The sequence below is a fragment of the Zonotrichia albicollis genome, chromosome 5 (genome assembly GCF_047830755.1).
Source record: "Zonotrichia albicollis isolate bZonAlb1 chromosome 5, bZonAlb1.hap1, whole genome shotgun sequence".
NCBI classification, from domain to species: Eukaryota; Metazoa; Chordata; class Aves; order Passeriformes; family Passerellidae; genus Zonotrichia; species Zonotrichia albicollis.
The window spans coordinates 13,607,518-13,624,514 of record NC_133823.1 but is presented as its reverse complement, the minus strand read 5'-3'; the positions used below and the strand labels follow the sequence as shown (position 1 = coordinate 13,624,514).

General features: G+C 40.4%; 1 protein-coding gene across 5 annotated transcripts in view; it reads left to right on the top strand.

Moving 5' to 3' along the window:
* Positions 1-2,336: 2,336 nt before the first annotated feature.
* Positions 2,337-16,997, top strand: part of MAPK10 (mitogen-activated protein kinase 10) — a 145,705-nt gene continuing 131,044 nt past the window's right edge. The window contains exons 1-2 of one of the 5 annotated variants that reach the window (XM_005485328.4): positions 2,337-2,752; positions 7,255-7,374. In XM_005485328.4, coding sequence (XP_005485385.1) covers positions 7,367-7,374 — 8 coding nt within the window. In that variant the 5' untranslated portion in view covers positions 2,337-2,752; positions 7,255-7,366. Of the gene's footprint in view, positions 2,753-2,848; positions 2,962-7,254; positions 7,375-16,997 lie in introns of those variants that run through there. The other 4 variants (XM_026792377.2, XM_014265829.3, XM_074540826.1 and 1 more) reach the window with 4 other exon arrangements.

Below are 16,997 nucleotides of genomic sequence, written 5' to 3'. Positions count from 1 at the left end.
TTGATTGGGAAAAGAAGCATTTGGAAAACCGCTATTTTAGATACACTGTTTCAAGGGCAAGTATCCTAATTGTACTCCAAAGCTTCTGTCACTGCTGCAGAAGATCAGGCTCTTTGTCTCCTCTCTGTTTCTCCAACCCCACTCCTGTAATTATGTCTGAAGCAGCCACCCTTAATCCCTTCTGCACCAGTGAGTGGTCAGTTGGTGGTATTTTCAAAGGTATTTTCCTGACTCACACAATAGTGTGGGTTGTTGTTTTTGTTTTATTTTTCCTATGAAACTTAAATTTATTGTATGCTGAATGTTTTTGTAATGCAGAAAAATGTGTATGGATATATTTTAAGAAAAAAAAATCTTTCAGAGAGGAAATTGCATCCTGGTATTTTACCTAATAGTAAATTGTTGAAGAAGACCAGTACTGAGACCAGTAGCTTGACACATTAAAAGTATCTGGCTTATTGCTTGTTTCTACTGTGCAGGTGTTCACAAACTGCAGTGGAAGTTGTGCCCTGCTGCCCTTTGTGCCTCCACAGGGCACTGGTGACAATGGCAGGACATGTTCACATCTTCTCTTGGTAATAAGTGGAGCGTGGGGAGGCCTTTCTGTGGTGACTGTTGGCTTGTGGTGGAGTTGTTAGGTAAATGGGGGGGGGGAAAGGCAGCTGTGTGAAAGTTGGAAATATAGAATTTTTTCTCACTGCAACTAAATATGTTCAGACCTTCATGCATGTATTTATGTATGCAGGAATGATGCATGAATTAAAACAAAAGCCTTCACATCCAGAAACTAAGAAACAGGCTGATGGAGAAGGGGGAGTGGTATATGTAGGCAAGAATGGGCAACCAATAGCTCAGGGGCCCATCACAGCTATTGACTTCACTGTCTGTAGTTAGGTTAAATGATTTAAATGTATATGTGCCATGCCATATTGTCAATTATGGGCTGGTAAAGGCATTTGAGTGGCCCTGAGAAAAGCAGGAGTTGCCCAGCCTGGGTTAGATAACCTCTGTGTTTGAGTTCCTGGTCACAAAGGACTGTGTTTGGCTCTGGGTGTGCTAAAACCTGTGGAGTATTCAGACCAGTGGCCAGAATGCTGCCATGAGTTCCTTGGTGTTCTTTTTGACCAATGCAATTGATATACTGAAGAAAATGGTTTGGTACTTTGAAAGGGTATTTTTGGCAAGATAGAATGTCACCGTAATAGGAGGAAAGGCAAAAAGGATTGGGATTGTTCAGACTGGAGCAGTCTTTGGGGTGACCTAAATGTGGCCTTCTATAACTGGAAGGGAGCCTACAGGAAGGATGGAGAGGAACTTTTTACAAGGGCCTGGAGTGATGGGACGAGGGGGAATGGCTTAAAACTGAAAGAGAGCAAGTTTAGCTTAGATATTAAGAATGATGTGTGGATGGATGAAAGATGAATGAAAGAATGGATGTCCCATCCCTGGCAATGTGCAAGTCCAGGTTGGGTGGGGCTCTGAGCAATCTGGTCAAATCAATGACATCCCTGCCCAGGGATATTTGAACTGGGTGATCTTTAAGGTTGCTCCCAACTCAAACCATTCTATGATTGTATGATAATATTTCTGACTAGCTCTTATACCAGCCTAAATCTCATGGACGTGTAGTAGCCTTCCAGTGTACTTTCTTTGCTGTTTTATGTCAGATGAGAGAAGGCATCCTGCAGTTTGATATGTGCAGAAGAAATGTTATCTGCTCAGTTTTTAAACTGGAGGGCATCCGAAGTCATCACCAACTCTGCTTGGTTCTGTGAGCAAAAAATGCAATAGTTCCTCTGTGCAGTGGTAGTTTTTAGAAGTGGGATTTGTGGCAGTCTAGCAGTGGGCAGAGGCTACTGCTGATGGGGAGATCTTTAGCAGGTCCTTGAGCTTCTGAGGGACTCAGAGAGTTGCACTGCTTGTTCATTCGAGCAGTATCTGTGTTCCATAGCTGTGGACAAGATGTGTTGTAATTTTATTATTTTTTTAAATCCCTCTCCCAGGCTGAAGCTTGATTGAATTTTAAAGATGTTTGCATTTTTTAGGGTGATGAGCATTTAAGCCTTTGTCTAGCAGGTAATGTAAATGAAAGAGCAGATCCACACTGCTATTACCTCTTTCCTCTGTACTGCAGATGTCTGAGCTGCTGCTGCTGCTGGTGAGTGCTACAGGAGGCTGCTCAGCTTCCCTTTGCAGGCTGCTCTATCCCCTGATTCTCCAGGAGATACTGTGGCTGTGGCTGCAGATTAGATTTTTCTCTCCCTCCCCCTGCGAGACCTCTGTGTGCTTTGACGTCATGTGTGCTCCTTTCAGTTGCCATAGCAGCCCCATTCCCCAAGCTCTCTGCCTGTCTCCTCTGGTAGGTTCCACAATGGTACAGCCAGCATCACGCTGCACAATGGTTTCCAGGCAGTGAAAGAGCGTGATTCAGCAAGCCACTCTTCCCCCCCTCCCCTTTTATTTCATTATTATCAGACATTTTGCCTCCCCTTTTTCTGTTCTCTTCTACCCTCTTCCCCAGGCTTTTATTCAGTTCTTTAAAGGAAAACGGTGATTTACCTTGAAACCAACTGCCCATCTTTTTTTTTTTTTCTTTTCCTTTTTTTCCTTCCCCCCCCCCCCCCTGTATTGTTATAAATAGCCCATTTTTTTTCCTCGGCACTGTTTGGAATGTGATTTTAAAATACCACCTAAAGTCGCAGTTTGGGGAAAAGGTTTCTGGACGAGGAGAATAGCTGGCGAGCAAGGAATGGTAGGTGGCTGATGCTAATATTCTTTGACTAACTGCTTTCGCAGGGTGGGGTGATGAATATTGATTGCTGCTTGAGGAGGAAAAAAAAAATATTAAAGCAGGGGAGAGGGGGAGAGAGAGAGGTTAATGAAGTGAACAGCTAAGCGAAGCAAGGAGGTTGCACCTGTCCATTTTGTGGCCGGAGGAGCATCATTTTCCTGTCTGTGCGGGTGGGTACCAGCGTTGGCGTTGGGCGCTGTGGGTGACAGTGCGAGCGGGGCAGGGGCACGCCGGGCACGGCACTGTGGTGCTGCTGCTGCTGCTTCACCAGCTGGCTCCTGTAAACACCGGGCTTTACTCTGCCTCATCGCCTCGAACCCTGCCCGCGGGCTTTGGGGGGAAGGAGGTGCCCTGGCTTGCGGGTCAGGAGGAAGATGAGGGTGTTGTGAGGGGTGTATGGTAATCCATCCATAAACAGCTGTGGAAAATTTCAGTGTGGAAAAATAAAGAGAGGACAGGGTGCTGGAAGATTCAGAGGACAGAAGTCTTGGCCTTTTGCGGAGTGATTGAATGCCAAAAAAAAAAAGTGTGTATGTGGAAATGTTTGACAGACCTTGTTGGATGTGGGGTTGGGGGTTGTTTTTAAGAAAGTAGCCTTTAATCATCACTCTTCCACATTACTTGGATTCAAGTGAACAACTCAGCCCACTGGGTTTAACAGAACTACAGAGCTTTCAGGAGAAGTGTTTACAGCAAGCTATGGGCCAGTTATTTTGCAAAAGAGAATTAACAATCTGTAGATGCTGCAGTGAAATCAATGTTGCTTTGCAGGGAGATCCTCTGGCAGAAAAAGCTACTGCTACAGGATGAAATGTTGGTTTTGTTTTTTAGAGCAGAGTGACATTATTAGAAATAATAGAAATTTGCCTTGGATAGTTAAGTGTTACAGCATTGTTTAGTAAGCAGGCTGTGCTCCCAGTGAACCATGATGGGCATGTTTCACAGCATTCGTGTGCTGGGGGATTGTCAGCTTGTTTACATGGGCTCCTTTTGCTGCAGAGCTTTCTGATATCTCAGTGCAACTTTCCCCTCCTCTGATATGTTCACTGTAAGTTTTATCAGAGACTTCTACAGGGGCAAACCGACACTATGTGGAAATACAAATTTTGAGGGAAATTATGGCACAGAGTAGAAATGTATTGGGAGGAACATGCAAATAAGTATATTGTAACTAATCAGGGGAGTCTGAAATCAGCTTGATGGAGGACACAGAGGTTGTCCTGCAAGCCCAGCTTTAGCAAAAGAGAAGGGTAAAGACAGACCAGGCTGGTGCAGGTATGGCACAGGGATGTTTGTCTTTTCCCATGTGTAACCTGTGTTCATTCCCCATGCCTTGGGGAAAATGGGGTGCACCAAACCCCCGCTATTTCCACCTTCTTGCAGTACAATGCTGTGTAATCACTGGTCAGGAGCACTGGAGCAATATTTTTTTCTGTGGTCCTCTGGCTGTCTGCTCTCTTCCTGCTAGGAATGGTGGCACAGGAATACCCTTTCAGCTGGCTCAGCTAATGACTTTGTCTTACAGGGATGCGGATGTGAACGACAAAGGTGATTTGACCTCAGCCATTAAACAATATTCTTTTTCCCTGACTCTCAATAAACTGCAGTCTTGCTCATGGCTCTCTCCTGCTGTTTCAGAGTATGTGTAATTTTTCAGGGTCCTGTTGTAATTATGGTGTTCTTGAGGAGGGTTAAGATTACAAGGATGTTCCTAAATAGGATAAGGACAGAAATCACTTACCATGAAAAATAAGTTAACTTAGCTGCCTGTCTGCCTCCTTGGAAAATGTCCTTCTCATTGTTAAAAAGCTCCTTCAGTGCACACACAGATTTCTATGAGCAGATGACAGGGATGAGTGTTTTCTTGTAGGTTTGGGGTTTTTTCCCCTGCTGTCAGCGGCTGGCATGTTTGCAGCTGTTTTTTAGTGATTTAACAGTACTGGATCAATACACCTTCAAACAGTGTTACAGTAACAAATCTGGCTTGGGAAAGCAAAGATAGAGTTATCAAAATTTCACTGCCATGGTATTGGAGAAGGTCATAAAGTTCATTGTAGTTTACAGTTCATTGCAAAATTCATCCAATTTAAAGGAAGGCTAAAGCAGGCCCAAAGGAGGGTGATTTTAGCATTGCTTTTGCAGACAGCATCATAATTTTCTTAAGACCTGGAAGAGAGAAAAGCTGCATTTAGGGAAAGGCCTCCAGCTTTAAAACTGGCAATCTCTTAAACTGTTGTTCAGTAGATAGTACCCAGTTCCTTGCACAATTCCAAATTACAAAAAATATCACTGGCTTGTTGGTAAATTTTCAAATCCTAGTAAATTTTTGGGGTTTTTGTCATTTTTGGGGGTTTTGTCACAAGCATTCCATACTCGTAGCCTCTCCCATTCTAGTGATTACATTTTGAGCTTACATTAATAGCAGTACTAGAAATTATGTTCTGAAAGCCTAGTGATTGCAGAATCATCATACTTGCTGCTCTGTTATGTCATCAGGAGTAAAGGAGAGAGTCTTCATTGAACCTACAATACTGAATATGTATATATTATATATAATATATATGGATATATATACATACACTAATATATATACTATATTAAATATTATATATATATACTGAATATATAACATATATATATTCAATATATATATATTATATATATATTCAGTGTATGTGTGTGTATACTCCTTTTCTATGATTCTTGGACACTTACCGTTTTGAAGGCTACTTGCAAGGAAAATGAACCCTCATGAAAGGACCACCAGTGATTAAAGTAGAAATCAAAGGCAGTAGAGGAGATGGGGTGGAATTTCCTGGTCCCCTCTCCACTGTTTATCAAAGTCACACAGTTCTTCTTAAGCTGCTCTACTGTGTTTTAGCCTGATAGCTGTAGCTTTGTTAGCAAGCTTTAGAGTCAATCTTGGCTAGCTGTTAGAAGAGAAGGGCGGGGAATTCAAATCCCAAAATGTTCCAGTCTTAATGTTTTTTTAAACAGTGAGATTTAGGGTAGAAGTTTCAGTGTGTGAACTCCCTAGTGATGGTGGCATGTTCTCGGGTTCATTTCTGCACAAAGGATGTGAATTCATGAGCTTTAGTGTGCTCTAGGATCTTCCTGACTATGCCTGGAGCACAAGGCAGTGTCTTTTTACATCAAGAAAAAGGAAAAGCCACTGTTGTGTTTTCAGGCAGGTTCTGGGCTTTTCTCCCATCCAAGAGCAAGACCATGTTGATGACCCTGTGAGTGCAGCCCTTGCTCACATCACAGCAGTGACATGGGAAATCTGGGATGTGTTAGGACCTGATCTAACACCCATCTTGGAGTCTGTTGGACGCTCTCAGGACTTTTGTGAGGTAATCATCAGTAAAAGTTGGAGAAGGGACTTCCAGTCAAGTCAATAGCTGCTTCGCCAGGATTCTACACTAAGAGGTCAATAGGCCAGCAAATTAGGAACTGTAATTTGAGGGTGGGATTTCAGGAGCCTGAGTTGGGCTCTTTTTTGTTAAGGAGTTGTTTTCTCATGAGGATTTTTCATTTTCTGTTCTTAGTACAAAGTTTTAGTTCTCAGGTACTTGAAAGCATGTTAGGATACAGGTCAAACCTTATACTTAAAAGTTATCACTTCATTTTTTTCACTGGTTAGGTTCCAAAACACCATGTTTGATTTTTACTTCTCTTATTCACTATCTTAATACCACAGCATTTGCTTTTTCCTGCAGTTCTTGAGGTTGTCTGTAGGTTTCTTGCCTGCATGTGCTTTGTCAGTTATACTTTTTTGTCACATGCTTTGTTATTTGTTTTTAAGAGGATGCTTATTTGATAAACAGCATTAATTCACAGGCCTTTCCTGATGCCTATATATATATATCCATATCACACAATTTTTCAAGTTGTTAATAATGTCACAAGTCAAATTTAATTTCCATCCCCTAGTATTGGTGGCAGGTGATTGTGTCCATATCTCGACTTGTTATAGGTAACGTTTCTGCTCTTCCTCATTTCAAAGAAAAATTTCAAGATCTGGCCTGAGAAAGATAGAGAGTATAGAAACAAAAAGAATTATTTTAGATCAGTTTTATGTAGGTTTTTTTTTAGTGCCATCTGTTTCAATTTGAACAGTCTTGAACGTGTGCTCTTGAGCACTAAGGCCTTGATTTTTTTTTTTTCCTTTTTTTTACTGATGGGGGAATAACTGTGACACACTTCTCCCATTTAAACAGCACTTTATTCTGCATTTTTTTCTGTCTCCTGCCTTTCTTCTTTGAGTGGAAGAAAGGAAATTTATGGTACAGATACTGCCTGAATGGGATGCATTATGGTATTATCAGAGGAAAATCTAAATTCTTTGTTATATAATGTGCAGATATTGATATTCCAGGTTAATTTAGTTTTCTGAAAACTTCTGTGTCAATCAGACTTGAGAAATAAACCCCAAATATTTCTTTCTCTTTTTTTGTGCTTAGGGCTAGTATTAGAAACCTGTACCAACAGCAGGCCAGACTCAAATATCAGCTATGGCAACCTATGCATGAAGTTGATGCCTTTGAACTATTTCCTATAGATGACACATAGCACATGCTGTGGTGAGTCAACAATGTATTATCTTATTAAATCATACTTCTTGGCAAAAAAAAAAAAAAAGCCAAAAGATGCTTAATGCAGAAGTGCATGCTGATTTTTTTTTCCTTTTTTGTTTTTTTCTTTTTGGAGGGGGGAGGCAGGGAAATTTGAAGTTACAACTTGTAGTAATTTTTAGTACACATTAACATAATGCTGTCATCTTATAATGAGTTTTCCAAGTGTATAATTTCTGCATTGCACAGTTATCAGATGGAGCACATTCAGAATGTGGTTTCAGAGGAAGTGTTAATATAGCAAAATAATTTTTAAAAAGACCCTACACATGCAGTGTTCTGAGCACTATTTAAAATGGCAAAATCTGTTTCACTACCACAAAATCCACAATTTTGGACTGATTTTTGTAACTAATGTTTTTCATCTCTTAGATTTGGTGTGGGGGGAGAGGAAAGGTTGTTTTTGTTTCTCTTTGAGATGACTGAAGAAGTCTGAGGAGAGTCATCACAGACTTTTTTTGTCATATATCTCTTTATTCTTGGACAGGAAAATAGTGAGAACAATGATGAATATCAAATAGTCTTTTTAAAAATACTTTGTAGCTTTAACTGTCTTAAGTCTGCTAATAATTTCAATGCATATTTCATGCATAAAAAGTCATTTTGGCTCTGATAGTTTCTTTAGGAGGGTTTTGGTGTACCTTTGGGAGACGAGGAATTGTTTTCAGATTTCTCATGTAATCTCAATAGAGTTGATGTCAAAAACTGCACAGGTTACTCCAGTAAGGTCTAGCTCCAAGTCACTGAAATGTTTCTGTAGGGAAATAGAACTCTTACTTGTAGATGTGGCACATAGGGTGATGAAATGACCCACCAAGGGTGATGGAATTAATGCTCTGGTGACACTTTCAGCCTTGATGAAGCTGATGAAAAAGATTTGAAGAGGTGTCAGTTAAATGTATCTGACTGCTTTGAAGTGAGATGAGTGGCAGAAAGCAGTGCCTGCTAGAGTGCCACTCACAGAATTTGCGTTCTGGTGGAAGATAGAGTGTTTCCCAAGGGGAGAAGATGTACCCTGGACATGGACAGTGCAGTCTGGATGCTCTCATCCTTGACTGATGGACATCCAATGGGAGCAGTACATTTATGTAGAACTTAATAACCTCTTTTTTTTACTACTATGATATTTTTAACTTCTTATGGCTTTTAGGGCCCATTGTCCTGAGGTAATTCTGGTTAACAAGAAAGCCTTCATCTTGGCTTAATGTCTGGGCTTTAGAAACTGTAATACTGAGCCTTTTGCATATGAATGGGTCTGGGTGACTTTTGCATTTACAATAAAGCCTGAAACCATATTTTTTACAAAAATTAATATTATTTTGTTTTAATTCTGTGTTTAGGAGCATTCAGATAACCTGCTAGTTGTAGATACTAAAAACTTTAAATAAGCTGGCAACAGCAAAGGATATATGATTTCTGGTAGTTGATGGAGTGGTGCAAATAATGGATTTTGTTAACATGTCCATGATGAATGGTTGCTAAACAGATGTTGCATGAAATTTTTATGGTGTTTTGTACATGTTAATGCAATTAGCTGATAGTCATGGCAGCTCAGTTCCTCTCACCATTAAGATTATTAAATTGCTGTGTAAGTGGAAAAATTGTTCTTAAGAAGCTGGCTGATGTTAATCCCCACTCCTGGTGATTTTGCATTTAGTAGTATATGTAGTGCTAATTTTGGAACACATTGATACTGCTGTCTACAAGCAGTATGACTTGGTCATTTGTCCCCCAGGTCACCAAGATGTCTTTATCTTAATGCTGCAGCTATTGATATCTGCTGTGTGGTATTTGAGGCATTTACCAATGGCTTTGTTCAGGTTACTTTCTGAGTTCAGTGCACATCTAAGTCACCTCCCCCAGCTCTGTTCTTCCCAATTTAGATTTTAGGGCGGGTAATCAGTGCAAATACCAGGTTTTCAGAATCAGCATATGAAACGTGTCAAAAGAACTCAGAGATGTCATAGGGAGAGAGTTGTTTGAGAAGTTTCCTCTCAGATGACACAGCATTAATAGGCAAAATTAGTTAAATATGCTTAACAGAAATTAAAGACTGTAAAGTAGTGTTGTGAGGCTACAAAAAACATCTGCAGGTATCTTCAGGCATTTAATACAACCCTTTAGCATGGATTTAAAGTTCTGTCTGTATAGGAATTAGGCATGCACTTCTGTAAAAGTGTGGGTAACAAATGCAGTTTGAAATCTGGGGTTTATGCTCTCTGTGCAGGCTCTCTCCAGTTAATACTGCTCATTAAGACAACTTGATCATATAGCTTTATTTTGCATTCAGCAATATCTGTTGATGAAAACACAAGCTTTGCAACAGTAGAAATTGTATGTAAAATCAGAAACCACATACAAAAATTAGCATATAATTAGTGAAGTTGAATTAACTGCCAAAGTCTTTTTAAAAAGGTCAGGAAAAGAAGCATTTGGAGAACAAAAGTACCTATTAATACTCATCACAGAAAAGATCAAGCAAGGAAAATCTTGGGATGTTCTGTTTACCAAAAAACTGATGTTTGTGCCGCGGGCAATAGGTGTTTTTTACAGCTGAGTTAGTAATTTTATAAGAAACCACGTGAGAGAAAGGTTTTGCTACATCCATGCAGAGAAGCAAAGTGCCTGGGATAAAGGAATTTGAGGGGTTTTTTTAAGTGCTTGAAAAAAAACATTTGAGGATCTATTTTGTAGTGTCTTGGCTTGGTATCTTGCTGTGACTACAGTCACATGATTTTTTGGAATTTGTGTTGGTTCCTCTAATGTTTCTCACAGGTGTTAAGTGCATGGGAAAAATCCGAGGAACTCAGAGCACACTTTCTCTGAGACACTTGTGTTCTGCTCCTCTGTCTAACAGGAAAACCATGTTTATATTAAATATGCTGCATATGATAAATGTAAAAACTTACTACCTGTTACTGATGATGGCCATGTAATGTGCAACACATTTCCCCTTGGAGGATCTTGCCTGAGCCTATTTCCAGAAGCTATTTGTCATGTGATCAGCTACATGCAAACAAAGGTTTTCCAGAGGTGAGCTCTAACACTCAACACTTGAGCTGCTCACCTTCTCTACTTTTCAAGGGGGCTGAATTTTTTTCAGCAAGTGCTGGGATCTTCACTTTGGATAATAGACTTCACTTTGGATTATAGAACCACTTGATCACCTCTTATTTCAATAAAGCTCGCTGGACATGCTCATAAAGGGAATTTTCCTGCCTTTTTTGTTTGGGGTTTTTTTTTTTTTTTTTTTTTGTTGTTGTTGGTTGTCTTTTTTTCCTTTATGTGGATTTTGTTTTTGTGTCCTCAGGTTATTGTTTTGCAGAGTATTTTCGCTGCCCTTTAAACTCAGATCATGTTATGTGGGGTTTATACTAGTAGCTCTTATTCTGATTCCTATCCCTTCTCCCTCCATCTTTGATTCATCTTTAGTTATTCCTACAGCCCCTAAGATTAGTATTTTAATTAAATTACACTGAAATATAGCATTGTCAACTTATGCAGTATTTGAGGTTATTTAATGCTCTGGGCTAAGTATCACATACATGTGAGAAACTATGAGTTTTCCTTTAGCAAAATGTAGGCTTTTTGTTTATATTACTGAAAAAAAATTGAAGCTTGAGTATGTGAAAGAGTGATGCTTCAAAAATGCACAGCCCTCCCACCAAGATTATTCCTTAGTGGCATATTGGAATTTTGAGATCATATAACATGAGTCTAAGATGTTTGGGACAGATAGTCTTAAAAAAATATTTTTTATTTATTTGGAAAGTGAATATTTGCTACATTTCTAATGCTTGTAAAGACACAGGCATACCATATGCTGTATCTATGTCTGCATTCCCCCAGTAGTTGAACTGGCCCAGCAGAGGTCAAGTTATTTGCACATTTAAAAAGTGAAAATAAAATTTATCAAAAAAATTCAAGTACCTGGCATCTGTTTGAGGGATCTCTAGTTTGGTTTTGCTCTGGAATACTGCTGGACCAAATGCTTTTATTCTGCCTCATGTCAGTCTCAGCTTACTGAAAAGGAGTGAGCTTAATTTATGAGCTTAATGCTTTCCTGTGTCAGGCGTGACCTGTGAATATATTCCATGAAATATTTGTGTCTGCTGTATTTTTTGAGTTCCTGGTGGAAAAAATAGCTCTGAACCACCTGCCAGGCTAGTTCAGTATTTGGCAGGCTCCTCTTCCAACCTTATGGAGAATATCCAGGACTATTGCTGTGGAATATGGGAGTAGAATGTCAGACAAATATCTTCTGAACCTTTGAGTAGTTTTCCAGCGTGATTCTTATGAGCTGTGTTAAAATAATTTTAATAGCCTGCAGAAGAATAAATGGAAATGCCAAATCAATAGCAAAAAACACCCAGAATGGTGCCAGCAGAAAGGTGGAAAAGAGACCAAGACAGCAGTAAATTCAGCTCTGCTAATGGGCAAGGCATGCAAACCCATATTTTATAAAGTGGTGGGAAGTATTTTGTGACCACAGGGAGAAGGGTTTTGCCTGCTTCCTCTCCAAGGCGTGTCAGTGTGCTGTGTCTGTGCCTATTGCTTTGTGGCCTGTCCTTGTCACAAGTGCCTTCCCTTCCCACAGTTTGTCAGCAGGAGCAGAAGCCTGGATATACCATGCAGTACTGCCAGCTTTTCCTCTGCTCCTGTGTGTTCTGGAAGGACTGGGGAGCCCTGGCTGTGGGTGAAGGGTGTTGCTCTTGCAGGGAGCAGCACCCACAGTGCTGGCAGCATCGGCTGCTGCATCCCTGCATCCCTGCACAAGGATTTGGGGGATGTTGCCTCAAGGCTGCAGTGTGCCAGCTGCTGTACAGGCATTAGATGAGCAGCTTTAAGCTCCTGGGCAGTCATTTCCCAGCTCTAAAAGGGAATGAAAGAAGCCAAAGGTGTGGAGGGGGTTATCAGTGCAATGCAGCAAGTATGACATTAATGTCATGTTCCTTCTCTCTTAACTATCATTGCTGGGATGGAGAGTGGCAGACAGATGAAAGCACAAAGGAAAAATGTATGGTGCAAGATTGTCCAGAAGAGTGAGGTTATCCAGAGGTCGTTCCAGCTCGTACATCCACAGCCTCACGTACAGCACTTGGTATCCTTCCTGCATTGGATGCAAATTGAAGGTTGGCAGGAGGAGAGGGAACACTGCAGGCATGGTGCAGTACTTGTGCATTCCTAGTGTGTTCAAATCCCAGGCAGAATTAATAGGAGCAATTCACTAGTGAGGAGTTTGAGGAGATGTAATTATTAAATAGGAACTCCTGGGCTGTTGGATGTTGAATAGCTCTAGATTAGTTTTATAAAAATCGGAGTTCCTGAGGCTTACAGTTTTTAATCACTTTAAAGAAGAGTAAGAATATAAGAACAGCCAGTAGTCTCACAGGAAAAATTGATCTAGAAAAGGCTTCTGTCCTCAGTGGCCATTAGCTAAATATTTGGAGAAGAAAAGTAAGAACAAGATAAGCAATTACCAATGGTTTTCTTGCTGTGTCCTCCTGTATTCTGGCAGTCTGACTTTTTTCAGACCTAATAATTTTTTCTTTGTCTTAAAAATTCTCTTTTCTAATTCACCATTTTCTGCCCAGTATGTGTTTTGTAAGATCTTTTCTCGATATTTAATATGATGATCAAGTTCTGGTTGCATTGAAAATTCTGGGATTTTATTTGTTTTAAAAAGGGATATTTAGCATACATATTACCCCTATTCTGGGGAAAAAAAAATTCTTGCGTGAACCCACTGTAAAAATGTAGGGGCCTTAGAAGTACTGTAAATTTATAAAAGTACTCTGATAAGATGTTCTGTTCCTAACAGATATGAAATCATGGCTGAAATAATATTTAAAAAGCAGGCTGTGGAGTAATTTATTTTGTGTGTAGCTTTGTGCTTGCATGGTTACTATCCCAAGCTGCTTTATCTAGACCAGTGCAGCAGGTAGAGTAATACAATGGTTTGGGTTGAAGGCACTTTGGAAGGCAGGGCCTTCTTTCTGGGATTAACTGAGGTTACAGAGTATTTCTGATTTGCTTCCTGACTGCCTTTGTTTAAAAATCCAACTGCAGGTAGGTATCCAGATAGTGGGGCTGCTTTCCTTGGAGCAGGTGTCAGTGCTCTCCATTCTGGCCTGGCAGTACTGCATGAAAGGAGCCATGAATGGGAGGATTTTCTTGATTTATAGGCGGTTAGGATTGAAATAGAGCACTCAAGAGAAGGCAGGGTGGAAATAATTACCCTGTGCTTCACAGAGTGGAAGTGATGGTTTTTCTTGGTCACACATCAGAACCAGGTAAAATAATGACCTAAAGACAGGTATCCAAATGTTCCTGTCCCTGTATTCTCAATGTAGTTGTTTCTCTGAGCATAAGTGGTTATTGCTATGTCTGTGTATCGTAATTTTTAACTTCACTACTTCATACCTAGTTCAAATCAGTATGAACACTATATATGTGATTCACCACCAAAAATTCAGAGACAGTGTTTAAAAATTGACTCCAACTCTTATAACAGAGACTTGAAGGGCAAATCAAAAAGGAAATTGCATTTTAATGCTGGTTTTCTCGAAACATAAAATTCTCTCTGAGATAATCCTGAAAAAGATATGCATAGCTTAATTGTGAATCATAATACTACTTAAATGCCTGCATGAATTTTCTGTTAGATTTCAGTCATCAGTGGGTAGATAAATGTTTTTGTGGCATATTATGAATGCTTGATTTGCTGCTGTACTTTAATTTTTTTTATCTGCCAAGCTGTGCAAAGAGGATCCCTGTGGATGTTTTCCATGACACAACATTATCAAAAAAATACCCACATGGTTTTACAAACAGCAATGATCTACAAACCCTTTCATAAAGTGTTTTGAAGGTGATATATTGAAACCTCAATGTCACAAACCAGTAGTGCAATTTTCTGGTTTTCCTGTAAGAATTTGGGAAAAATAAAGACAAGGATATCTGCTTGGTTTTGGCTTCTTTGGGTAGATGTGGCAGTTGTTGGTTGAGGTTCCATGTGTGGCTCTGTACCCAGAGCATGAAGCTCAAACTGTCACATGGGAAGAAGCAATGTTGTCAGAACTGAAGTATTCAAAAGCCTGCAGTGAAACCCTCAGGCTTTGAACTGGTTTATTTTGATTTTGTGAGCTTGTGGGCCACCTTCGCATCTCATTGTTAAGGTTTACTCTGAAAATCAAAGATGTAAAACCATGCAGAACTTGGTGGGGTCATGGAAACAATATGAAGGTTGATTCTGGTGGAGGTAGACGCTGCTTTAACAGGCTGAAGGCAATGGGGGCAGTTTTTAAAACAACAAAAAGTATTACACATAAAATTACTCCCTAGAGACCCTAAATCAAACTGTAGCCTTTTGTATGATACAATGATTTTTATTGGGTTCTAAGTATAAAAGAGAGGGCAACATTTAATGTATTCTAAGTATTCTGTCGGGATTTGACTGCCAGCAACAGAATACAGTGTAATGGTCATTACTAAAATGAATTTGACCTCTGACCTCACACCTGGAAATATTGTAAGGAAACTTTGTACTGCTCGGGGATCTAATTTTAATCATCTGCAAGCACACATCAGTTCAGTTAGCAGGCCTGCTCCTCTCTGGGGAGAATTCACCTGGAGTGCTGTACATAGCTCGTGATGGACATGGGCCTGTCAGGGCAGGCCCAAAGAGGGGCCAAAAAGATGATCAGAAGGCTGAAGCACTTCTGCTCTGAGGAAAGGCTGAGATACTGGTGCTTCAGCCTGGAGAAAGAAGGCTCCGAGGGAAGAGCCTTCCAGCACTGAAAAGGGACTTCTAGGAAAGTTGTGGGGGCTTCATAGTAGGGGCAACAGGACAAGGGGTAATGGGTTTCAGCTGAAGGAGGGTCACTTTAGGGCAGATACTGAAGCAGATTGTCTAGAGGTGATAGAGGCCCTATCCCTGCAAACATTCAGGATCACTCTGGATGGGGGTCTGAGCAACCTGGTCTGGTTGAAGATGTCCTTGCTCATTGCAGGGGACTGGACTAGATGACCTTTCGGAGGCCCCTTCCAATCAAAAAGAAAGAAAATAAAAGCTTGCTCAGTAGATAAACCAATAGCCCTGCAGTGGCCTGATGGCTGTGCTCATTGAGCAGCCTGTCCTAGCCCTGCACACTCCTCCCTTCCCCACTGATACCTCATACAGACTTTGGGGTCACGAAGCCTCAGGTTTTCCCTACCCATCCTGCTGGATTACAAAGCCCAATTGCTTTGATCTTGTGATGTGAGCTACTTCTGTCCCACCACCTACTCCATTTCTTGCTGCTCTAGATAAACACTGCTTCTTTTTTGCTTTGCAGTTTAGGCACTGTGTTAAAATACATGTCATCTTCACAACTAACATGGTTCTCTGCATGCTGGATTTTTCTGCAGAGGTCAGCAGAACTCTGGTTTGGATTTCATTCAGAACTTTTGGAGGGATGTAAAGAAGGAAGCTTGCTCTTTTTATTTCATCCATTAGGATTGCCAGTATTTTACTTTAGAACCTGCTTGTCATAAAAACAGATTCCAGAATCAAGTTCTTCTTATTTCTATGCCTGACAGACAAAACCATTGTACCTCCTCTGTATCCACAACCTGTTTTTAGTTTTCTTTTCAGTGTCTAGTTTTCTTCAGTTGTGTTGCTTTGTAGTTGCATCTTTTGCAGTCTCTGTATTAGAAACTGTCCTTGAGAAGGTTTCGTGGATGTTTCCCAAAATAGATGCTCAAAGTAGCACTGTATGGAATGCCCAGAAGAGCAACTGCATGGTTTTGGGCTGGATCTGGAGGCTGGTTTTGTTTCTAGTACAGCTCAGGGTGGTAAGTAAATGTGATATTCAAAATTTGAAAGAAGGTTACATGACATCTTCAAAAGAATTCCATAAAAATTCAACTTTAAAAGAAAAATTCAGCCCAAACATATAGAGCAAGTTCAGACAAGCAAGTCTGTACCTGGAAAAGCTTGATTGTGATGAGACTGTTTATTGGCCATGCTGGAAAGGAAATAGATTTCCTTGTTTGGGATGTTCCTTTATTCAATCCGTAAATCCAGACCAGAAATCAGTGGCTGTTTGAGTTTTTTCACTGGGCACCTTTTCTTTGGATAGTGAAGAGGGAGAACAGACAGCAAAAAATCAGTGTACCTATGTTGTGCAGGATTTATCTTGCTGATTTTTTCCCCCTGTGTGAGGCACTTGCTTTTGACACTTCAAATTTATGTTATTTATTTTTGATCCTTATGTTCTAGTGCAGAGCTTCCACTTGGAGCTGAGAGTTGTCTGAGGGAGAGAGTGCTATGAAAGCCTTCTGTTTTTCTGTGAGAAGATGTTCCTGTCCTCCAGAAATTCTGTGTTGGAGCAATGAGCTGCAGTTTGGAAGGACTGTGTATCACTGCTCTGAAGGACAAGCATATGTAAAGATAACTGGATCAGCAGCCAGATAGAGGCAGAACGGGGATAGATGCAGCAAAATAGAGGCAGAATGAGTTTTAAACAAAGGAAGACTTATGTTTAACTGTGTCATTATGTTGGATTTATATCTGTTACATCATTGCACTT